This window comes from Ranitomeya variabilis, chromosome 5, assembly GCF_051348905.1.
Source record: "Ranitomeya variabilis isolate aRanVar5 chromosome 5, aRanVar5.hap1, whole genome shotgun sequence".
Taxonomy (NCBI): domain Eukaryota; kingdom Metazoa; phylum Chordata; class Amphibia; order Anura; family Dendrobatidae; genus Ranitomeya; species Ranitomeya variabilis.
Genome location: NC_135236.1, coordinates 3,038,800 through 3,064,048, shown reverse-complemented (window position 1 = coordinate 3,064,048; position 25,249 = coordinate 3,038,800). Strand labels below are relative to the sequence as shown.

At 51.4% G+C, this 25,249-nt stretch overlaps 1 protein-coding gene across 1 annotated transcript; it reads right to left on the bottom strand.

The window, feature by feature from the left end:
* Positions 1–1,166: 1,166 nt before the first annotated feature.
* GABARAP (GABA type A receptor-associated protein) lies at positions 1,167–24,965 on the bottom strand. The gene is made up of 4 exons (XM_077261446.1): positions 24,809–24,965; positions 17,770–17,848; positions 17,582–17,700; positions 1,167–1,428 (listed from the first exon to the last, which is right to left on the bottom strand). Exons 1-4 carry the CDS (start codon positions 24,896–24,898, stop codon positions 1,363–1,365), a joined length of 354 nt encoding a protein of 117 aa, XP_077117561.1. The 5' UTR covers positions 24,899–24,965; the 3' UTR covers positions 1,167–1,362.
* Between the last annotated feature and the right edge of the window lie 284 nt (positions 24,966–25,249).

Below are 25,249 nucleotides of genomic sequence, written 5' to 3'. Positions count from 1 at the left end.
TAGGCATCATACATAGGACATATTTGATCTCATTAGAAGGCCAACGTTAATACGAGATGAATGCTGGGTGTGTTATGATTGTGACATGTACTGGAGCGGAGTTACGGGCATTAGATAAATTTAAGGTACATTTAGTTAAACTGAAGAGATAGGAGGGTCTGGTAACCCAGCCCTTTCTGTGATGTCACAGGCTGCAGGTTATAAGTTTCTGGCAGGCTTCCAGCAGTAAGTTTTTTTACCTGAAGAGCCCTGAGCAAGTCCTAATGCACTGGGACGTATGGGAACTCCACTAGCCTGGTTGCCTGCAATGCTCTGAACACATGTAAGTGTTATTTCTCAGTTATTCCCTGTTTTTTTTATAATTACCTTTGTACATATTTTGCAATTTGCACTGCCTAAACTTTATGTAGTATAATAATTAATACTAGATTCGTTCTCCCTGCTCTAAAACGTACCCTGTCTCTTGAAGGGAATTACACTACTGTGTTGGATTAGCTTCGGACCCGTTTAATCGGAGCTGGTGGCAGCAATACAGTGTACAGGCCGTTGGGTGCTGTTGTAGCGACTGCGGCGTTGATAATTATTGTTCCTGCCTGAGTGGGAGTAGTTTATCGCGTCGCTGCAGCGTGCCCAATAGCCAGTACATAGCAGGCAGCCTTTCTGGCGACTAAGTATCCTAGATGAAGTACCTAATCTGACCTGACAGAAAGGGGGGCGCCAGAGAGCTGCAAGGTTTAGGTGGAACTGTAAGCGGGATATACATAAATCCCTGCAGTTCATTGTATATTGAATAGCAGTGGGATACCTAAAATAAGCCCCTGCTGAAAACTAAGAGGTCAATAGCCTTGTGTGTGTTTTTTTTTATCACATTGTAGCAGTGGAGGGATAACTAAGAAAAGCCCCCTGCACATGTGATAGCAGTCTGTTGACCTAAAGTCACCCCAATCTGTGACGTAGGGATGACAGTCACGGTGTGAATCCTGACAAATTGGTGGCAGCGGTCAGGGGTTCGTGACAGTCCTGATGACAGGGGGCAGCAGAGGGCTGTGTGTGACAAAAAGATAACAGACTGGTGGGTAAAACGTAGCTCCCCAGGTTGTGATCTTTGATAGTCGTCAACATTTTTCTACCCTTATACACACACAAACACACACAGGTAACGCAGAGCACGGCAAGTTATTTTATTACTAACAACCCATAATAGGGCTGAAAAAAAAGGGGAGAAAACTCTACAACCCCAATATGAAGAGCCCCAAAGGGGCAATTAAACCAAGATTACAGGATTAAAGAGCAAAACTGAAGTGAGCAGGTAAAAAGGGCCGATGAAAAACCATCAAAAGGAAACAGGAAGAGGGGTAATGATTACTGCCCGTACACACTCTCATCACTGTATGCAATGTACAGGAAGCAGTCCTCTTCATGGTGTTCCTAGAAAGAAGGAGCAGAGAGGTCACTACTACAAGCTCGGTCATTTCTGTACTACGCACAAAACAGTACACTACACCTCCATCCTGTCCTGTATCTACTATTCCTGTACTGTACACAGCTCTACACTACACCTCCATCCTGTCCTGTATCTACTATTCCTGTACTGTACACAGCTCTACACTACACCTCCATCCTGTCCTGTATCTACTATTCCTGTACTGTACACACAGCTCTACACTACACCTCCATCCTGTCCTGTATCTACTATTCCTGTACTGTACACAGCTCTACACTACACCTCCATCCTGTCCTGTATCTACTATTCCTGTACTGTACACAGCTCTACACTACACCTCCATCCTGTCCTGTATCTACTATTCCTGTACTGTACACAGCTCTACACTACACCTCCATCCTGTCCTGTATCTACTATTCCTGTACTGTACACAGCTCTACACTACACCTCCATCCTGTCCTGTATCTACTATTCCTGTACTGTACACAGCTCTACACTACACCTCCATCCTGTCCTGTATCTACTATTCCTGTACTGTACACAGCTCTACACTACACCTCCATCCTGTCCCGTATCTACTATTCCTGTACTGTACACAGCTCTACACTACACCTCCATCCTGTCCTGTATCTACTATTCCTGTACTGTACACACAGCTCTACACTACATCTCCATCCTGTCCTGTATCTACTATTCCTGTACTGTACACAGCTCTACACTACACCTCCATCCTGTCCTGTATCTACTATTCCTGTACTGTACACAGCTCTACACTACACCTCCATCCTGTCCCGTATCTACTATTCCTGTACTGTACACACAGCTCTACACTACACCTCCATCCTGTCCTGTATCTACTATTCCTGTACTGTACACAGCTCTACACTACACCTCCATCCTGTCCTGTATCTACTATTCCTGTACTGTACACAGCTCTACACTACACCTCCATCCTGTCCCGTATCTACTATTCCTGTACTGTACACAGCTCTACACTACACCTCCATCCTGTCCTGTATCTACTATTCCTGTACTGTACACAGCTCTACACTACACCTCCATCCTGTCCTGTATCTACTATTCCTGTACTGTACACAGCTCTACACTACACCTCCATCCTGTCCCGTATCTACTATTCCTGTACTGTACACAGCTCTACACTACACCTCCATCCTGTCCTGTATCTACTATTCCTGTACTGTACACACAGCTCTACACTACACCTCCATCCTGTCCTGTATCTACTATTCCTGTACTGTACTGTACACAGCTCTACACTACACCTCCATCCTGTGCTGTATCTACTATTCCTGTACTGTACACAGCTCTACACTACACCTCCATCCTGTCCTGTATCTACTATTCCTGTACTGTACACAGCTCTACACTACACCTCCATCCTGTCCTGTATCTACTATTCCTGTACTGTACACACAGCTCTACACTACACCTCCATCCTGTCCTGTATCTACTATTCCTGTACTGTACACAGCTCTACACTACACCTCCATCCTGTCCTGTACCTACTATTCCTGTACTGTACACACAGCTCTACACTACACCTCCATCCTGTCCTGTATCTACTATTCCTGTACTGTACAGTACACACAGCTCTACACTACACCTCCATCCTGTCCTGTATCTACTATTCCTGTACTGTACACAGCTCTACACTACACCTCCATCCTGTCCTGTATCTACTATTCCTGTACTGTATACAGCTCTTCACTACACCTCCATCCTGTCCTGTATCTACTATTCCTGTACTGTACACAGCTCTACACTACACCTCCATCCTGTCCTGTATCTACTATTCCTGTACTGTACACACAGCTCTACACTACACCTCCATCCTGTCCTGTATCTACTATTCCTGTACTGTACACAGCTCTACACTACACCTCCATCCTGTCCTGTATCTACTATTCCTGTACTGTACACAGCTCTACACTACACCTCCATCCTGTCCTGTATCTACTATTCCTGTACTGTACACAGCTCTACACTACACCTCCATCCTGTCCTGTATCTACTATTCCTGTACTGTACACAGCTCTACACTACACCTCCATCCTGTCCTGTATCTACTATTCCTGTACTGTACAGACAGCTCTACACTACACCTCCATCCTGTCCTGTATCTACTATTCCTGTACTGTACACACAGCTCTACACTACACCTCCATCCTGTCCTGTATCTACTATTCCTGTACTGTACACACAGTTCTACACTACACCTCCATCCTGTCCTGTATCTACTATTCCTGTACTGTACACAGCTCTACACTACACCTCCATCCTGTCCTATATCTACTATTCCTGTACTGTACACAGCTCTACACTACACCTCCATCCTGTCCTGTATCTACTATTCCTGTACTGTACACACAGCTCTACACTACACCTCCATCCTGTCCCGTATCTACTATTCCTGTACTGTACACAGCTCTACACTACACCTCCATCCTGTCCTGTATCTACTATTCCTGTACTGTACACAGCTCTACACTACACCTCCATACTGTCCTGTATCTACTATTCCTGTACTGTACACACAGCTCTACACTACACCTCCATCCTGTCCTGTATCTACTATTCCTGTACTGTACACAGCTCTACACTACACCTCCATCGTGTCCTGTATCTACTATTCCTGTACTGTACACAGCTCTACACTACACCTCCATCCTGTCCTGTATCTACTATTCCTGTACTGTACAGACAGCTCTACACTACACCTCCATCCTGTCCTGTATCTACTATTCCTGTACTGTACACACAGCTCTACACTACACCTCCATCCTGTCCTGTATCTACTATTCCTGTACTGTACACACAGTTCTACACTACACCTCCATCCTGTCCTGTATCTACTATTCCTGTACTGTACACAGCTCTACACTACACCTCCATCCTGTCCTATATCTACTATTCCTGTACTGTACACAGCTCTACACTACACCTCCATCCTGTCCTGTATCTACTATTCCTGTACTGTACACACAGCTCTACACTACACCTCCATCCTGTCCTGTATCTACTATTCCTGTACTGTACACACAGCTCTACACTACACCTCCATCCTGTCCTGTATCTACTATTCCTGTACTGTACACAGCTCTACACTACACCTCCATCCTGTCCTGTATCTACTATTCCTGTACTGTACAGACAGCTCTACACTACACCTCCATCCTGTCCTGTATCTACTATTCCTGTACTGTACACACAGTTCTACACTACACCTCCATCCTGTCCTGTATCTACTATTCCTGTACTGTACACAGCTCTACACTACACCTCCATCCTGTCCTGTATCTACTATTCCTGTACTGTACACAGCTCTACACTACACCTCCATCCTGTCCTGTATCTACTATTCCTGTACTGTACACAGCTCTACACTACACCTCCATCCTGTCCTGTATCTACTATTCCTGTACTGTACACAGCTCTACACTACACCTCCATCCTGTCCTGTATCTACTATTCCTGTACTGTACACAGCTCTACACTACACCTCCATACTGTCCTGTATCTACTATTCCTGTACTGTACACAGCTCTACACTACACCTCCATCCTGTCCTGTATCTACTATTCCTGTACTGTACACAGCTCTACACTACACCTCCATACTGTCCTGTATCTACTATTCCTGTACTGTACACACAGCTCTACACTACACCTCCATCCTGTCCTGTATCTACTATTCCTGTACTGTACACAGCTCTACACTACACCTCCATCCTGTCCTGTATCTACTATTCCTGTACTGTACACAGCTCTACACTACACCTCCATCCTGTCCTGTATCTACTATTCCTGTACTGTACACACAGCTCTACACTACACCTCCATCCTGTCCTGTATCTACTATTCCTGTACTGTACACACAGCTCTACACTACACCTCCATCCTGTCCTGTATCTACTATTTCTGTACTGTACACAGCTCTACACTACACCTCCATCCTGTCCTGTATCTACTATTCCTGTACACAGCTCTACACTACACCTCCATCCTGTCCTGTATCTACTATTCCTGTACACAGCTCTACACTACACCTCCATCCTGTCCTGTATCTACTATTCCTGTACTGTACACAGCTCTACACTACACCTCCATCCTGTCCTGTATCTACTATTCCTGTACTGTACACAGCTCTACACTACACCTCCATCCTGTCCTGTATCTACTATTCCTGTACTGTACACAGCTCTACACTACACCTCCATCCTGTCCTGTATCTACTATTCCTGTACTGTACACAGCTCTACACTACACCTCCATCCTGTCCCGTATCTACTATTCCTGTACTGTACACAGCTCTACACTACACCTCCATCCTGTCCTGTATCTCCTATTCCTGTACTGTACACACAGCTCTACACTACACCTCCATCCTGTCCTGTATCTACTATTCCTGTACTGTACACAGCTCTACACTACACCTCCATCCTGTCCCGTATCTACTATTCCTGTACTGTACACACAGCTCTACACTACACCTCCATCCTGTCCCGTATCTACTATTCCTGTACTGTACACAGCTCTACACTACACCTCCATCCTGTCCTGTATCTACTATTCCTGTACTGTACACAGCTCTACACTACACCTCCATCCTGTCCTGTATCTACTATTCCTGTACTGTACACACAGCTCTACACTACACCTCCATCCTGTCCTGTATCTACTATTCCTGTACTGTACACAGCTCTACACTACACCTCCATCCTGTCCTGTATCTACTATTCCTGTACTGTACACACAGCTCTACACTACACCTCCATCCTGTCCTGTATCTACTATTCCTGTACACAGCTCTACACTACACCTCCATCCTGTCCTGTATCTACTATTCCTGTACTGTACACAGCTCTACACTACACCTCCATCCTGTCCTGTATCTACTATTCCTGTACTGTACACAGCTCTACACTACACCTCCATCCTGTCCTGTATCTACTATTCCTGTACTGTACACAGCTCTACACTACACCTCCATCCTGTCCTGTATCTACTATTCCTGTACTGTACACAGCTCTACACTACACCTCCATCCTGTCCCGTATCTACTATTCCTGTACTGTACACAGCTCTACACTACACCTCCATCCTGTCCTGTATCTACTATTCCTGTACTGTACACAGCTCTACACTACACCTCCATCCTGTCCCGTATCTACTATTCCTGTACTGTACACACAGCTCTACACCTCCATCCTGTCCCGTATCTACTATTCCTGTACTGTACACAGCTCTACACTACACCTCCATCCTGTCCTGTATCTACTATTCCTGTACTGTACACAGCTCTACACTACACCTCCATCCTGTCCTGTATCTACTATTCCTGTACTGTACACACAGCTCTACACTACACCTCCATCCTGTCCTGTATCTACTATTCCTGTACTGTACACAGCTCTACACTACACCTCCATCCTGTCCTGTATCTACTATTCCTGTACTGTACACACAGCTCTACACTACACCTCCATCCTGTCCTGTATCTACTATTCCTGTACTGTACACAGCTCTACACTACACCTCCATCCTGTCCTGTATCTACTATTCCTGTACTGTACACACAGCTCTACACTACACCTCCATCCTGTCCTGTATCTACTATTCCTGTACTGTACACACAGCTCTACACTACACCTCCATCCTGTCCCGTATCTACTATTCCTGTACTGTACACAGCTCTACACTACACCTCCATCCTGTCCTGTATCTACTATTCCTGTACTGTACACAGCTCTACACTACACCTCCATCCTGTCCTGTATCTACTATTCCTGTACTGTACACACAGCTCTACACTACACCTCCATCCTGTCCTGTATCTACTATTCCTGTACTGTACACAGCTCTACACTACACCTCCATACTGTCCTGTATCTACTATTCCTGTACTGTACACAGCTCTACACTACACCTCCATCCTGTCCTGTATCTACTATTCCTGTACTGTACACAGCTCTACACTACACCTCCATCCTGTCCTGTATCTACTATTCCTGTACTGTACACAGCTCTACACTACACCTCCATCCTGTCCTGTATCTACTATTCCTGTACTGTACACAGCTCCACACTACACCTCCATCCTGTCCTGTATCTACTATTCCTGTACTGTACACAGCTCTACACTACACCTCCATCCTGTCCTGTATCTACTATTCCTGTACTGTACACAGCTCTACACTACACCTCCATCCTGTCCTGTATCTACTATTCCTGTACTGTACACACAGCTCTACACTACACCTCCATCCTGTCCTGTATCTACTATTCCTGTACTGCACACACAGCTCTACACTACACCTCCATCCTGTCATGTATCTACTATTCCTGTACTGTACACAGCTCTACACTACACCTCCATCCTGTCCTGTATCTACTATTCCTGTACTGTACACAGCTCTACACTACACCTCCATCCTGTCCTGTATCTACTATTCCTGTACTGTACACAGCTCTACACTACACCTCCATCCTGTCCCGTATCTACTATTCCTGTTCTGTACACACAGCTCTACACTACACCTCCATCCTGTCCTGTATCTACTATTCCTGTACTGTACACACAGCTCTACACTACACCTCCATCCTGTCCTGTATCTACTATTCCTGTACTGTACACACAGCTCTACACTACACCTCCATCCTGTCCTGTATCTACTATTCCTGTACTGTACACAGCTCTACACTACACCTCCATCCTGTCCTGTATCTACTATTCCTGTACACACAGCTCTACACTACACCTCCATCCTGTCCTGTATCTACTATTCCTGTACTGTACACAGCTCTACACTACACCTCCATCCTGTCCTGTATCTACTATTCCTGTACACACAGCTCTACACTACACCTCCATCCTGTCCTGTATCTACTATTCCTGTACTGTACACAGCTCTACACTACACCTCCATCCTGTCCTGTATCTACTATTCCTGTACTGTACACAGCTCTACACTACACCTCCATCCTGTCCTGTATCTACTATTCCTGTACTGTACACACAGCTCTACACTACACCTCCATCCTGTCCTGTATCTACTATTCCTGTACTGTACACAGCTCTACACTACACCTCCATCCTGTCCTGTATCTACTATTCCTGTACTGTACACACAGCTCTACACTACACCTCCATCCTGTCCTGTATCTACTATTCCTGTACTGTACACAGCTCTACACTACAACTCCATCCTGTCCTGTATCTACTATTCCTGTACTGTACACAGCTCTACACTACACCTCCATCCTGTCCTGTATCTACTATTCCTGTACTGTACACACAGCTCTACACTACACCTCCATCCTGTCCTGTATCTACTATTCCTGTACAGTACACACAGCTCTACACTACACCTCCATCCTGTCCTGTATCTACTATTCCTGTACTGTACACAGCTCTACACTACACCTCCATCCTGTCCTGTATCTACTATTCCTGTACTGTACACAGCTCTACACTACACCTCCATCCTGTCCTGTATCTGCTATTCCTGTACTGTACACACAGCTCTACACTACACCTCCATCCTGTCCTGTATCTACTATTCCTGTACTGTACACAGCTCTACACTACACCTCCATCCTGTCCTGTATCTACTATTCCTGTACTGTACACACAGCTCTACACTACACCTCCATCCTGTCCAGTATCTACTATTCCTGTACTGTACACAGCTCTACACTACACCTCCATCCTGTCCAGTATCTACTATTCCTGTACTGTACACAGCTCTACACTACACCTCCATCCTGTCCTGTATCTACTATTCCTGTACTGTACACAGCTCTACACTACACCTCCATCCTGTCCTGTATCTACTATTCCTATACTGTACACACAGCTCTACACTACACCTCCATCCTGTCCTGTATCTACTATTCCAGTACTGTACACACAGCTCTACACTACACCTCCATCCTGTCCTGTATCTACTATTCCTGTACTGTACACACAGCTCTACACTACACCTCCATCCTGTCCCGTATCTACTATTCCTGTACTGTACACAGCTCTACACTACACCTCCATCCTGTCCTGTACCTACTATTCCTGTACTGTACACACAGCTCTACACTACACCTCCATCCTGTCCTGTATCTACTATTCCTGTACTGTACACACAGCTCTACACTACACCTCCATCCTGTCCCGTATCTACTATTCCTGTACTGTACACAGCTCTACACTACACCTCCATCCTGTCCAGTATCTACTATTCCTGTACTGTACACAGCTCTACACTACACCTCCATCCTGTCCTGTATCTACTATTCCTGTACTGTACACAGCTCTACACTACACCTCCATCCTGTCCTGTATCTACTATTCCTATACTGTACACACAGCTCTACACTACACCTCCATCCTGTCCAGTATCTACTATTCCTGTACTGTACACAGCTCTACACTACACCTCCATCCTGTCCTGTATCTACTATTCCTGTACTGTACACAGCTCTACACTACACCTCCATCCTGTCCTGTATCTACTATTCCTGTACTGTACACAGCTCTACACTACACCTCCATCCTGTCCTGTATCTACTATTCCTGTACTGTACACACAGCTCTACACTACACCTCCATCCTGTCCTGTATCTACTATTCCTGTACTGTACACAGCTCTACACTACACCTCCATCCTGTCCTGTATCTACTATTCCTATACTGTACACACAGCTCTACACTACACCTCCATCCTGTCCTGTATCTACTATTCCTGTACTGTACACAGCTCTACACTACACCTCCATCCTGTCCTGTATCTACTATTCCTGTACTGTACACACAGCTCTACACTACACCTCCATCCTGTCCAGTATCTACTATTCCTGTACTGTACACAGCTCTACACTACACCTCCATCCTGTCCTGTATCTACTATTCCTGTACTGTACACAGCTCTACACTACACCTCCATCCTGTCCTGTATCTACTATTCCTATACTGTACACACAGCTCTACACTACACCTCCATCCTGTCCTGTATCTACTATTCCTGTACTGTACACAGCTCTACACTACACCTCCATCCTGTCCTGTATCTACTATTCCTGTACTGTACACAGCTCTACACTACACCTCCATCCTGTCCTGTATCTACTATTCCTGCACTGTACACAGCTCTACACTACACCTCCATCCTATCCTGTATCTACTATTCCTGTACTGTACACAGCTCTACACTACACCTCCATCCTGTCCTGTATCTACTATTCCTGTACTGTACACAGCTCTACACTACACCTCCATCCTGTCCTGTATCTACTATTCCTGTACTGTACACACAGCTCTACACTACACCTCCATCCTGTCCTGTATCTACTATTCCTGTACTGTACACACAGCTCTACACTACACCTCCATCCTGTCCTGTATCTACTATTCCTGTACTGTACACAGCTCTACACTACACCTCCATCCTGCCCTGTATCTTCTATTCCTGTACTGTACACAGCTCTACACTACACCTCCATCCTGTCCTGTATCTACTATTCCTGTACTGTACACAGCTCTACACTACACCTCCATCCTGTCCTGTATCTACTATTCCTATACTGTACACACAGCTCTACACTACACCTCCATCCTGTCCTGTATCTACTATTCCTGTACTGTACACAGCTCTACACTACACCTCCATCCTGTCCTGTATCTACTATTCCTGCACTGTACACAGCTCTACACTACACCTCCATCCTATCCTGTATCTACTATTCCTGTACTGTACACAGCTCTACACTACACCTCCATCCTGTCCTGTATCTACTATTCCTGTACACACAGCTCTACACTACGCCTCCATCCTGTCCTGTATCTACTATTCCTGTACTGTACACAGCTCTACACTACACCTCCATCCTGTCCTGTATCTACTATTCCTGTACACACAGCTCTACACTACACCTCCATCCTGTCCTGTATCTACTATTCCTGTACTGTACACAGCTCTACACTACACCTCCATCCTGTCCTGTATCTACTATTCCTGTACTGTACACAGCTCTACACTACACCTCCATCCTGTCCTGTATCTACTATTCCTGTACTGTACACAGCTCTACACTACACCTCCATCCTGTCCTGTATCTGCTATTCCTGTACTGTACACAGCTCTACACTACACCTCCATCCTGTCCTGTATCTACTATTCCTGTACTGTACACAGCTCTACACTACACCTCCATCCTGTCCTGTATCTACTATTCCTGTACTGTACACAGCTCTACACTACACCTCCATCCTGTCCTGTATCTACTATTCCTGTACTGTACACAGCTCTACACTACTCCTCCATCCTGTCCTGTATCTACTACTCCTGTACTGTACACACAGCTCTACACTACACCTCCATCCTGTCCTGTATCTACTATTCCTGTACTGTACACAGCTCTACACTACACCTCCATCCTGTCCTGTATCTACTATTCCTGTACTGTACACACAGCTCTACACTACACCTCCATCCTGTCCTGTATCTACTATTCCTGTACTGTACACAGCTCTACACTACACCCTGTCCTGTATCTACTATTCCTGTACTGCACACAGCTCTACACTACACCTCCATCCTGTCCTGTATCTACTATTCCTGTACTGTACACACAGCTCTACACTACACCTCCATCCTGTCCTGTATCTACTATTCCTGTACTGTACACAGCTCTACACTACACCTCCATCCTGTCCTGTATCTACTATTCCTGTACTGTACACAGCTCTACACTACACCTCCATCCTGTCCTGTATCTACTATTCCTGTACTGTACACAGCTCTACACTACACCTCCATCCTATCCTGTATCTACTATTCCTGTACTGTACACACAGCTCTACACTACACCTCCATCCTGTCCTGTATCTACTATTCCTGTACTGTACACAGCTCTACACTACACCTCCATTCTGTCCTGTATCTACTATTCCTGTACTGTACACAGCTCTACACTACACCTCCATCCTATCCTGTATCTACTATTCCTGTACTGTACACAGCTCTACACTACACCTCCATCCTGTCCTGTATCTACTATTCCTGTACTGTACACAGCTCTACACTACACCTCCATCCTGTCCTGTATCTACTATTCCTGTACTGTACACATAGCTCTACACTACACCTCCATCCTGTCCTGTATCTACTATTCCTGTACTGTACACATAGCTCTACACTACACCTCCATCCTGTCCTGTATCTACTATTCCTGTACTGTACACACAGCTCTACACTACACCTCCATCCTGTCCTGTATCTACTATTCCTGTACTGTACACAGCTCTACACTACACCTCCATCCTGTCCTGTATCTACTATTCCTGTACTGTACACAGCTCTACACTACACCTCCATCCTGTCCTGTATCTACTATTCCTGTACTGTACACAGCTCTACACTACACCTCCATCCTATCCTGTATCTACTATTCCTGTACTGTACACACAGCTCTACACTACACCTCCATCCTGTCCTGTATCTACTATTCCTGTACTGTACACAGCTCTACACTACACCTCCATTCTGTCCTGTATCTACTATTCCTGTACTGTACACAGCTCTACACTACACCTCCATCCTATCCTGTATCTACTATTCCTGTACTGTACACAGCTCTACACTACACCTCCATCCTGTCCTGTATCTACTATTCCTGTACTGTACACAGCTCTACACTACACCTCCATCCTGTCCTGTATCTACTATTCCTGTACTGTACACATAGCTCTACACTACACCTCCATCCTGTCCTGTATCTACTATTCCTGTACTGTACACATAGCTCTACACTACACCTCCATCCTGTCCTGTATCTACTATTCCTGTACTGTACACACAGCTCTACACTACACCTCCATCCTGTCCGGTATCTACTATTCCTGTACTGTACACAGCTCTACACTACACCTCCATCCTGTCCTGTATCTACTATTCCTGTACTGTACACAGCTCTACACTACACCTCCATCCTGTCCTGTATCTACTATTCCTGTACTGTACACAGCTCTACACTACACCTCCATCCTGTCCTGTATCTACTATTCCTGTACTGTACACAGCTCTACACTACACCTCCATCCTGTCCTGTATCTACTATTCCTGTACTATACACAGCTCTACACTACACCTACATCCTGTCCTGTATCTACTATTCCTGTACTGTACACACAGCTCTACACTACACCTCCATCCTGTCCTGTATCTACTATTCCTGTACTGTACACAGCTCTACACTACACCTCCATCCTGTCCTGTATCTACTATTCCTGTACTGTACACAGCTCTACACTACACCTCCATCCTGTCCTGTATCTACTATTCCTGTACTGTACACAGCTCTACACTACACCTCCATCCTGTCCTGTATCTACTATTCCTGTACTGTACACAGCTCTACACTACACCTCCATCCTGTCCCGTATCTACTATTCCTGTACTGTACACACAGCTCTACACTACACCTCCGTCCTGTCCTGTATCTACTATTTCTGTACTGTACACAGCTCTACACTACACCTCCATCCTGTCCTGTATCTACTATTCCTGTACACAGCTCTACACTACACCTCCATCCTGTCCTGTATCTACTATTCCTGTACTGTACACAGCTCTACACTACACCTCCATCCGGTCCTGTATCTACTATTCCTGTACTGTACACACAGCTCTACACTACACCTCCATCCTGTCCTGTATCTACTATTCCTGTACTGTACACAGCTCTACACTACACCTCCATCCTGTCCTGTATCTACTATTCCTGTACTGTACACACAGCTCTACACTACACCTCCATCCTGTCCCGTATCTACTATTCCTGTACTGTACACACAGCTCTACACTACACCTCCATCCTGTCCTGTATCTACTATTCCTGTACTGTATACACAGCTCTACACTACACCTCCATCCTGTCCTGTATCTACTATTCCTGTACTGTACACAGCTCTACACTACACCTCCATCCTGTCCTGTATCTACTATTCCTGTACTGTACACACAGCTCTACACTACACCTCCGTCCTGTCCTGTATCTACTATTTCTGTACTGTACACAGCTCTACACTACACCTCCATCCTGTCCTGTATCTACTATTCCTGTACTGTACACAGCTCTACACTACACCTCCATCCTGTCCTGTATCTACCATTCCTGTACTGTACACAGCTCTACACTACACCTCCATCCTGTCCTGTATCTACTATTCCTGTACTGTACACAGCTCTACACTACACCTCCATCCTGTCCTGTATCTACTATTCCTGTACTGTACACACAGCTCTACACTACACCTCCATCCTGTCCCGTATCTACTATTCCTGTACTGTACACACAGCTCTACACTACACCTCCGTCCTGTCCTGTATCTACTATTTCTGTACTGTACACAGCTCTACACTACACCTCCATCCTGTCCTGTATCTACTATTCCTGTACTGTACACAGCTCTACACTACACCTCCATCCTGTCCTGTATCTACCATTCCTGTACTGTACACAGCTCTACACTACACCTCCATCCTGTCCTGTATCTACTATTCCTGTACTGTACACAGCTCTACACTACACCTCCATCCTGTCCTGTATCTATTATTTCTGTACTGTACACACAGCTCTACACTACACCTCCATCCTGCCCTGTATCTACTATTCCTGTACTGTACACAGCTCTACACTACACCTCCATCCTGTCCTGTATCTACTATTCCTGTACTGTACACACAGCTCTACACTACACCTCCATCCTGTCCTGTATCTACTATTCCTGTACTGTACACACAGCTCTACACTACACCTCCATCCTGTCCTGTATCTACTATTCCTATACTGTACACACAGCTCTACACTACACCTCCATCCTGTCCTGTATCTACTATTCCTGTACTGTACACACAGCTCTACACTACACCTCCATCCTGTCCTGTATATACTATTCCTGTACTGTACACACAGCTCTACACTACACCTCCATCCTGTCCTGTATCTACTATTCCTGTACTGTACACAGCTCTACACTACACCTCCATCCTGTCCCGTATCTACTATTCCTGTACTGTACACAGCTCTACACTACACCTCCATCCTGTCCTGTATCTACTATTCCTGTACTGTACACACAGCTCTACACTACACCTCCATCCTGTCCTGTATCTACTATTCCTGTACTGTACACACAGCTCTACACTACACCTCCATCCTGTCCTGTATATACTATTCCTGTACTGTACACACAGCTCTACACTACACCTCCATCCTGTCCCGTATCTACTATTCCTGTACTGTACACAGCTCTACACTACACCTCCATCCTGTCCTGTATCTACTATTCCTGTACTGTACACACAGCTCTACACTACACCTCCATCCTGTCCTGTATCTACTATTCCTGTACTGTACACACAGCTCTACACTACACCTCCATCCTGTCCTGTATATACTATTCCTGTACTGTACACACAGCTCTACACTACACCTCCATCCTGTCCTGTATCTACTATTCCTGTACTGTACACACAGCTCTACACTACACCTCCATCCTGTCCTGTATATACTATTCCTGTACTGTACACACAGCTCTACACTACACCTCCATCCTGTCCTGTATCTACTATTCCTGTACTGTACACACAGCTCTACACTACACCTCCATCCTGTCCTGTATCTACTATTCCTGCACTGTACACAGCTCTACACTACACCTCCATCCTGTCCTGTATCTACTATTCCTGTACTGTACACAGCTCTACACTACACCTCCATCCTGTCCTGTATCTACTATTCCTGTACTGTACACATAGCTCTACACTACACCTCCATCCTGTCCTGTATCTACTATTCCTGTACACACAGCTCTACACTACACCTCCATCCTGTCCTGTATCTACTATTCCTGTACTGTACACACAGCTCTACACTACACCTCCATCCTGTCCTGTATCTACTATTCCTGTACTGTACACACAGCTCTACACTACACCTCCATCCTGTCCTGTATCTACTATTCCTGTACTGTACACAGCTCTACACTACACCTCCATCCTGTCCCGTATCTACTATTCCTGTACTGTACACACAGCTCTACACTACACCTCCATCCTGTCCTGTATCTACTATTCCTGTACTGTACACACAGCTCTACACTACACCTCCATCCTGTCCTGTATCTACTATTCCTGTACTGTACACAGCTCTACACTACACCTCCATCCTGTCCTGTATCTACTATTCCTGTACTGTACACACAGCTCTACACTACACCTCCATCCTGTCCTGTATCTACTATTCCTGTACTGTACACAGCTCTACACTACACCTCCATCCTGTCCTGTATCTACTATTCCCGTACTGTACACAGCTCTACACTACACCTCCATCCTGTCCTGTATCTACTATTCCTGTACTGTACACAGCTCTACACTACACCTCCATCCTGTCCTGTATCTACTATTCCTGTACTGTACACAGCTCTATACTACACCTCCATCCTGTCCCGTATCTACTATTCCTGTACTGTACACAGCTCTACACTACACCTCCATCCTGTCCTGTATCTACTATTCCTGTACTGTATACACAGCTCTACACTACACCTCCATCCTGTCCCGTATCTACTATTCCTGTACTGTACACAGCTCTACACTACACCTCCATCCTGTCCTGTATCTACTATTCCTGTACTGTACACACAGCTCTACACTACACCTCCATCCTGTCCTGTATCTACTATTCCTGTACTGTACACACAGCTCTACACTACACCTCCATCCTGTCCTGTATCTACTATTCCTGTACTGTACACAGCTCTACACTACACCTCCATCCTGTCCTGAATCTACTATTCCTGTACTGTACACACAGCTCTACACTACACCTCCATCCTGTCCTGTATCTACTATTCCTGTACTGTACACAGCTCTACACTACACCTCCATCCTGTCCTGTATCTACTATTCCTGTACTGTACACACAGCTCTACACTACACCTCCATCCTGTCCTGTATCTACTATTCCTGTACTGTACACACAGCTCTACACTACACCTCCATCCTGTCCTGTATCTACTATTCCTGTACTGTACACTTTCAGCTCTGCTATTCGAGCTCACCTGATAGAGTTGTCCCATGGTGGCGCTTGTTGGGGGGATCACGTTGTTGACGAAGAAGAACAGGGCGTCCTCTGCACGTAAGTGAATCCTTTTCCTGATGAGAAAGTAGAACTGGCCGACTGACCAGAAGGGGTTGTTCAGTCAGCAGTGGTGACAGTGTAGTGGGGTGTAGGGGGCAGCACTAATACCTGTCAAATCGGAGGGCACCAGGTATTTCTTCTTGTCGAGGTCTCCAATCCTCGCTTTAGGAGCCTTCTCCACAATCACCTGTCAAAGAAGAACCAACGTCCATTAACTCAGCTCCGTGCCACATTCTCGGGAGCCAAGTCCCTCTCTCTCTCTGGGGGGCGACCCGTCCCTCTCTCTCTCTCTGGGGGGCGACCCGTCCCTCTCTCTCTCTCTGGGGGGCGACCCGTCCCTCTCTCTCTCTCTGGGGGGCGACCCGTCCCTCTCTCTCTCTCTCTGGGGGGTGACCCGTCCCTCTCTCTCTCTCTCTGGGGGGTGACCCGTCCCTCTCTCTCTCTCTCTGGGGGGTGACCCGTCCCTCTCTCTCTCTCTCTGGGGGGTGACCCGTCCCTCTCTCTCTCTCTCTGGGGGGTGACCCCTCTCTCTCTCTCTCTGGGGGGTGACCCCTCTCTCTCTCTCTCTGGGGGGTGACCCCTCTCTCTCTCTGGGGGGTGACCCCTCTCTCTCTCTCTGGGGGGTGACCCCTCTCTCTCTCTCTGGGGGGTGACCCCTCTCTCTCTCTCTGGGGGGTGACCCCTCTCTCTCTCTGGGGGGTGACCCCTCTCTCTCTCTGGGGGGTGACCCGTCTCTCTCTCTGGGGGGTGACCCGTCTCTCTCTCTCTCTCGGGGGGTGACCCCTCTCTCTCTCTCTGGGGGGTGACCCCTCTCTCTCTCTCTGGGGGGTGACCCCTCTCTCTCTCTCTGGGGGGTGACCCCTCTCTCTCTCTCTGGGGGGTGACCCCTCTCTCTCTCTCTGGGGGGTGACCCCTCTCTCTCTCTCTGGGGGGTGACGCCTCTCTCTCTCTCTGGGGGGTGACCCCTCTCTCTCTCTCTGGGGGGTGACCCCTCTCTCTCTCTCTGGGGGGTGACCCCTCTCTCTCTCTCTGGGGGGTGACCCCTCTCTCTCTCTCTGGGGGGTGACCCCTCTCTCTCTCTCTGGGGGGTGACCCCTCTCTCTCTCTGGGGGGTGACCCCTCTCTCTCTCTGGGGGGTGACCCCTCTCTCTCTCTGGGGGGTGACCCCTCTCTCTCTCTCTCTCTCTCTGGGGGGTGACCCCTCTCTCTCTCTCTGGGGGGTGACCCCTCTCTCTCTCTCTCTGGGGGGTGACCCCTCTCTCTCTCTCTCTGGGGGGTGACCCGTCCCTCTCTCTCTCTCTCTCTCTGGGGGGTGACCCGTCCCTCTCTCTCTCTCTCTCTGGGGGGTGACCCGTCCCTCTCTCTCTCTCTGGGGGGTGGGGTGACCCGTCCCTCTCTCTCTCTCTGGGGGGTGGGGTGACCCGTCCCTCTCTCTCTCTCTGGGGGGTGACCCGCCCCTCTCTCTCTCTCTCTGGGGGGTGACCCGTCCCTCTCTCTCTCTCTCTGGGGGGTGACCCGTCCCTCTCTCTCTCTCTCTGGGGGGTGACCCGTCCCTCTCTCTCTCTCTCTGGGGGGTGACCCCTCTCTCTCTCTGGGGGGTGACCCCTCTCTCTCTCTCTGGGGGGTGACCCCTCTCTCTCTCTCTGGGGGGTGACCCGTCCCTCTCTCTCTCTGGGGGGTGACCCGTCCCTCTCTCTCTCTGGGGGGTGACCCGTCCCTCTCTCTCTCTGGGGGGTGACCCGTCCCTCTCTCTCTGGGGGGCGACCCGTCCCCCTCTCTCTCTCTCTGGGGGGCGACCCGTCCCTCTCTCTCTCTCTGGGGGGCGACCTGTCCCTCTCTCTCTCTCTGGGGGGCGACCCGTCCCTCTCTCTCTCTCTGGGGGGCGACCCGTCCCTCTCTCTCTCTCTGGGGGGCGACCCGTCCCTCTCTCTCTGGGGGGCGACCCGTCCCTCTCTCTCTCTCTGGGGGGTGACCCCTCTCTCTCTGGGGGGTGACCCGTCTCTCTCTCTCTGGGGGGTGACCCGTCCCTCTCTCTCTGGGGGGTGACCCGTCCCTCTCTCTCTCTCTCTCTCTCTGGGGGGTGACCCGTCCCTCTCTCTCTCTCTCTCTGGGGGGTGACCCGTCCCTCTCTCTCTCTCTCTCTGGGGGGTGGGGTGACCCGTCCCTCTCTCTCTCTCTGGGGGGTGACCCGCCCCTCTCTCTCTCTCTCTCTGGGGGGTGACCCGTCCCTCTCTCTCTCTCTCTGGGGGGTGACCCGTCCCTCTCTCTCTCTGGGGGGTGACCCGTCCCTCTCTCTCTCTCTCTGGGGGGTGACCCCTCTCTCTCTCTGGGGGGTGACCCGTCCCTCCCTCTCTCTCTCTCTGGGGGGTGGGGTGACCCGTCCCTCTCTCTCTCTCTCTGGGGGGTGACCCGCCCCTCTCTCTCTCTCTGGGGGGTGACCCGTCCCTCTCTCTCTCTCTCTGGGGGGTGACCCGTCCCTCTCTCTCTCTCTGGGGGGTGACCCGTCCCTCTCTCTCTCTCTCTCTGGGGGGTGGGGTGACCCGTCCCTCTCTCTCTCTCTCTCTCTGGGGGGTGGGGTGACCCGTCCCTCTCTCTCTCTCTCTCTGGGGGGTGACCCGCCCCTCTCTCTCTCTGGGGGGTGACCCGTCCCTCTCTCTCTCTCTGGGGGGTGACCCGTCCCTCTCTCTCTCTCTGGGGGGTGGGGTGACCCGTCCCTCTCTCTCTCTCTGGGGGGTGACCCGTCTCTCTCTCTCTGGGGGGTGACCCGTCTCTCTCTCTCTGGGGGGTGACCCGTCCCTCTCTCCCTCTCTGGGGGGTGACCCGTCCCTCTCTCTCTCTCTCTCTGGGGGGTGACCCGTCTCTCTCTCTCTGGGGGGTGACCCGTCCCTCTCTCTCTCTCTGGGGGGTGACCCCTCTCTCTCTCTCTGGGGGGTGACCCCTCTCTCTCTCTCTCTGGGGGGTGACCCGTCCCTCTCTCTCTCTCTGGGGGGTGGGGTGACCCGTCCCTCTCTCTCTCTCTGGGGGGTGACCTCTCTCTCTCTCTGGGGGGTGACCCGTCTCTCTCTCTCTCTCTCTGGGGGGTGACCCCTCTCTCTCTCTCTGGGGGGTGACCCCTCTCTCTCTCTCTCTGGGGGGTGACCCGTCCCTCTCTCCCTCTCTGGGGGGTGACCCGTCCCCCTCTCTCTCTCTCTCTGGGGGGTGACCCGTCTCTCTCTCTCTGGGGGGTGACCCGTCCCTCTCTCTCTCTCTGGGGGGTGACCCCTCTCTCTCTCTCTGGGGGGTGACCCCTCTCTCTCTCTCTCTGGGGGGTGACCCGTCTCTCTCTCTCTCGGGGGTGACCCGTCTCTCTCTCTCTCTCTCTGGGGGGTGACCCGTCCCTCTCTCCCTCTCTGGGGGGTGACCCGTCTCTCTCTCTCTCTGGGGGGTGACCCGTCTCTCTCTCTCTGTCTCTGGGGGGTGACCCGTCTCTCTCTCTCTCTGGGGGGTGACCCGTCTCTCTCTCTCTCTCTCTCTGGGGGGTGACCCGTCTCTCTCTCTCTGGGGGGTGACCCGTCCCTCTCTCTCTCTGGGGGGTGACCCGTCCCTCTCTCTCTGGGGGGTGACCCGTCCCTCTCTCTCTCTGGGGGGTGACCCGTCCCTCTCTCTCTCTCTGGGGGGTGACCCGTCCCTCTCTCTCTCTCTGGGGGGTGACCCGTCCCTCTCTCTCTCTCTGGGGGGTGACCCGTCCCTCTCTCTCTCTCTGGGGGGTGACCCCTCTCTCTCTCTCTGGGGGGTGACCCCTCTCTCTCTCTCTGGGGGGTGACCCGTCCCTCTCTCTCTCTCTGGGGGGTGGGGTGACCCGTCCCTCTCTCTCTCTCTGGGGGGTGACCCCTCTCTCTCTCTCTGGGGGGTGACCCGTCTCTCTCTCTCTCTCTCTGGGGGGTGACCCCTCTCTCTCTCTCTGGGGGGTGACCCCTCTCTCTCTCTCTCTGGGGGGTGACCCGTCTCTCTCTCTCTCTGGGGGGTGACCCGTCCCTCTCTCTCTCTCTGGGGGGTGACCCCTCTCTCTCTCTCTGGGGGGGTGACCCCTCTCTCTCTCTCTCTCTGGGGGGTGGGGTGACCCGTCCCTCTCTCCCTCTCTGGGGGGTGACCCCTCTCTCTCTCTCTGGGGGGTGACCCGTCTCTCTCTCTCTCTCTCTGGGGGGTGACCCGTCTCTCTCTCTCTCTCTCTGGGGGGTGACCCGTCTCTCTCTCTCTCTCTCTCTCTCTGGGGGGTGACCCGTCTCTCTCTCTCTGGGGGGTGACCCGTCCCTCTCTCTCTCTCTGGGGGGTGACCCGTCCCTCTCTCTCTCTCTGGGGGGTGACCCCTCTCTCTCTCTCTGGGGGGTGACCCCTCTCTCTCTCTCTGGGGGGTGACCCGTCCCTCTCTCTCTCTCTGGGGGGTGGGGTGACCCGTCCCTCTCTCTCTCTCTGGGGGGTGACCCGTCTCTCTCTCTCTGGGGGGTGGGGTGACCCGTCCCTCTCTCTCTCTGGGGGGTGGGGTGACCCGTCCCTCTCTCTCTCTGGGGGTCCCCGTCCCTCTCTCTCCCTCTCTGGGGGGCGACCCGTCCCTCTCTCTCTCTCTCTCTGGGGGGTGACCCGTCCCTCTCTCTCTCTGGGGGTCCCCGTCCCTCTCTCTCTGGGGGGTGACCCGTCCCTCTCTCTCTCTCTGGGGGGTGGGGTGACCCGTCCCTCTCTCTCTGGGGGGTGACCCGTCTCTCTCTCTCTGGGGGGTGACCCGTCTCTCTCTGGGGGGTGACCCGTCCCTCTCTCCCTCTCTGGGGGGTGACCCGTCCCTCTCTCTCTCTCTCTGGGGGGTGACCCGTCTCTCTCTCTCTGGGGGGTGACCCGTCCCTCTCTCTCTCTCTGGGGGGTGACCCCTCTCTCTCTCTCTCTGGGGGGTGACCCCTCTCTCTCTCTCTCTGGGGGGTGACCCCTCTCTCTCTCTCTCGGGGGTGACCCGTCTCTCTCTCTCTCTCTCTGGGGGGTGACCCGTCCCTCTCTCCCTCTCTGGGGGGGTGACCCGTCTCTCTCTCTCTCTGGGGGGTGACCCGTCTCTCTCTCTCTGTCTCTGGGGGGTGACCCGTCTCTCTCTCTCTCTGGGGGGTGACCCGTCTCTCTCTCTCTCTGGGGGGTGACCCGTCTCTCTCTCTCTGGGGGGTGACCCGTCCCTCTCTCTCTCTGGGGGGTGACCCGTCCCTCTCTCTCTCTCTGGGGGGTGACCCCTCTCTCTCTCTCTGGGGGGTGACCCCTCTCTCTCTCTCTGGGGGGTGACCCCTCTCTCTCTCTCTGGGGGGTGACCCCTCTCTCTCTCTCTGGGGGGTGACCCCTCTCTCTCTCTCTCTGGGGGGTGGGGTGACCCGTCCCTCTCTCTCTCTGGGGGGTGACCCCTCTCTCTCTCTCTGGGGGGTGACCCGTCTCTCTCTCTCTCTCTCTGGGGGGTGACCCCTCTCTCTCTCTCTGGGGGTGACCCCTCTCTCTCTCTCTCTGGGGGGTGACCCGTCTCTCTCTCTCTCTGGGGGGTGACCCGTCCCTCTCTCTCTCTCTGGGGGGTGACCCCTCTCTCTCTCTCTGGGGGGTGACCCCTCTCTCTCTCTCTCTGGGGGGTGGGGTGACCCGTCCCTCTCTCCCTCTCTGGGGGGTGACCCCTCTCTCTCTCTCTGGGGGGTGACCCGTCTCTCTCTCTCTCTCTCTGGGGGGTGACCCGTCTCTCTCTCTCTCTCTCTGGGGGGTGACCCGTCTCTCTCTCTCTCTCTCTCGGGGGGGTGACCCGTCTCTCTCTCTCTGGGGGGTGACCCGTCCCTCTCTCTCTCTCTGGGGGGTGACCCGTCCCTCTCTCTCTGGGGGGTGACCCCTCTCTCTCTCTCTGGGGGGTGACCCCTCTCTCTCTCTCTGGGGGGTGGGGTGACCCGTCCCTCTCTCCCTCTCTGGGGGGTGACCCCTCTCTCTCTCTCTGGGGGGTGACCCGTCTCTCTCTCTCTCTCTCTGGGGGGTGACCCGTCTCTCTCTCTCTCTCTCTGGGGGGTGACCCGTCTCTCTCTCTCTCTCTCTCTCTCTGGGGGGTGACCCGTCTCTCTCTCTCTGGGGGGTGACCCGTCCCTCTCTCTCTCTCTGGGGGGTGACCCGTCCCTCTCTCTCTGGGGGGTGACCCCTCTCTCTCTCTCTGGGGGGTGACCCCTCTCTCTCTCTCTGGGGGGTGACCCCTCTCTCTCTCTCTGGGGGGTGGGGTGACCCGTCCCTCTCTCTCTCTCTGGGGGGTGACCCGTCTCTCTCTCTCTCTCTGGGGGGTGACCCGTCCCTCTCTCTCTCTCTGGGGGGTGACCCGTCCCTCTCTCTCTCTGGGGGGTGACCCGTCCCTCTCTCTCTCTCTGGGGGGTGACCCCTCTCTCTCTCTCTGGGGGGTGGGGTGACCCGTCCCTCTCTCTCTCTGGGGGGTGACCCCTCTCTCTCTCTCTGGGGGGTGACCCGTCTCTCTCTCTCTCTCTCTGGGGGGTGACCCGTCTCTCTCTCTCTCTCTCTGGGGGGTGACCCGTCTCTCTCTCTCTCTCTCTCTCTCTGGGGGGTGACCCGTCTCTCTCTCTCTGGGGGGTGACCCGTCCCTCTCTCTCTCTCTGGGGGGTGACCCGTCCCTCTCTCTCTGGGGGGTGACCCCTCTCTCTCTCTCTGGGGGGTGACCCCTCTCTCTCTCTCTGGGGGGTGACCCCTCTCTCTCTCTCTGGGGGGTGGGGTGACCCGTCCCTCTCTCTCTCTCTGGGGGGTGACCCGTCTCTCTCTCTCTCTCTGGGGGGTGACCCGTCCCTCTCTCTCTCTCTGGGGGGTGACCCGTCCCTCTCTCTCTCTGGGGGGTGACCCGTCCCTCTCTCTCTCTGGGGGGTGACCCGTCCCTCTCTCTCTCTCTCTGGGGGGTGACCCCTCTCTCTCCCTCTCTGGGGGGCGACCCGTCCCTCTCTCTCTCTCTCTCTGGGGGTCCCCGTCCCTCTCTCTCCCTCTCTGGGGGGTGACCCGTCCCTCTCTCTCTCTCTGGGGGGTGACCCGTCCCTCTCTCTCTCTCTGGGGGTCCCCGTCCCTCTCTCTCTGGGGGGGTCCCCGTCCCCCTCCGCGGCCACGCCCCCGCTCCGCCCCCGCTCACCGGCACTCGGTCCGGGTACTTCTTCCGGATCTTCTCGCCCTCTGACCGCCGCTTCTCGAACGCGTGCTCCTCCTTATAAACGAACTTCATGTTGGCGGCCGCAGCTGACACTGACGGAGGAAGATAAACAGCCCCGCCCCCTCCACTTCCGCACTTCATCACGCCCAGTTCACGATAAGGACACGCCTCTATAGCGCAAACTGCCCAACAACAGTCGCCCACGTCACGAGTAACTCCAACAACATGGCGGCGACCGAAAAAGCGACGAGACCTTATAACCAATCACATTCCAAGATCAACAGCGCTGTCAATGACGTAAAATCCGACCAATCCTGGCGCTACTACAGCATCGACAACACGCGCGGACACGCCCCCTGTCACATGAGTGAACAACATTATCATCACTGCCACCTGGTGGACGACAAAAGAACAGGCTCATTA

Coding starts and splice junctions, on each gene's coding strand:
- GABARAP (XM_077261446.1), bottom strand. CDS start 24,898: ATGAAGTTCGTTTATAAGGAGGAGCACGCGTTCGAGAAGCGGCGGTCA. Junction 17,849..24,808: donor AGTACCCGGACCGAGTGCCG/GTGAGCGGGGGC, acceptor CTTCTTTGACAG/GTGATTGTGGAGAAGGCTCC. Junction 17,701..17,769: donor GGTGCCCTCCGATTTGACAG/GTATTAGTGCTG, acceptor CCTTCTGGTCAG/TCGGCCAGTTCTACTTTCTC.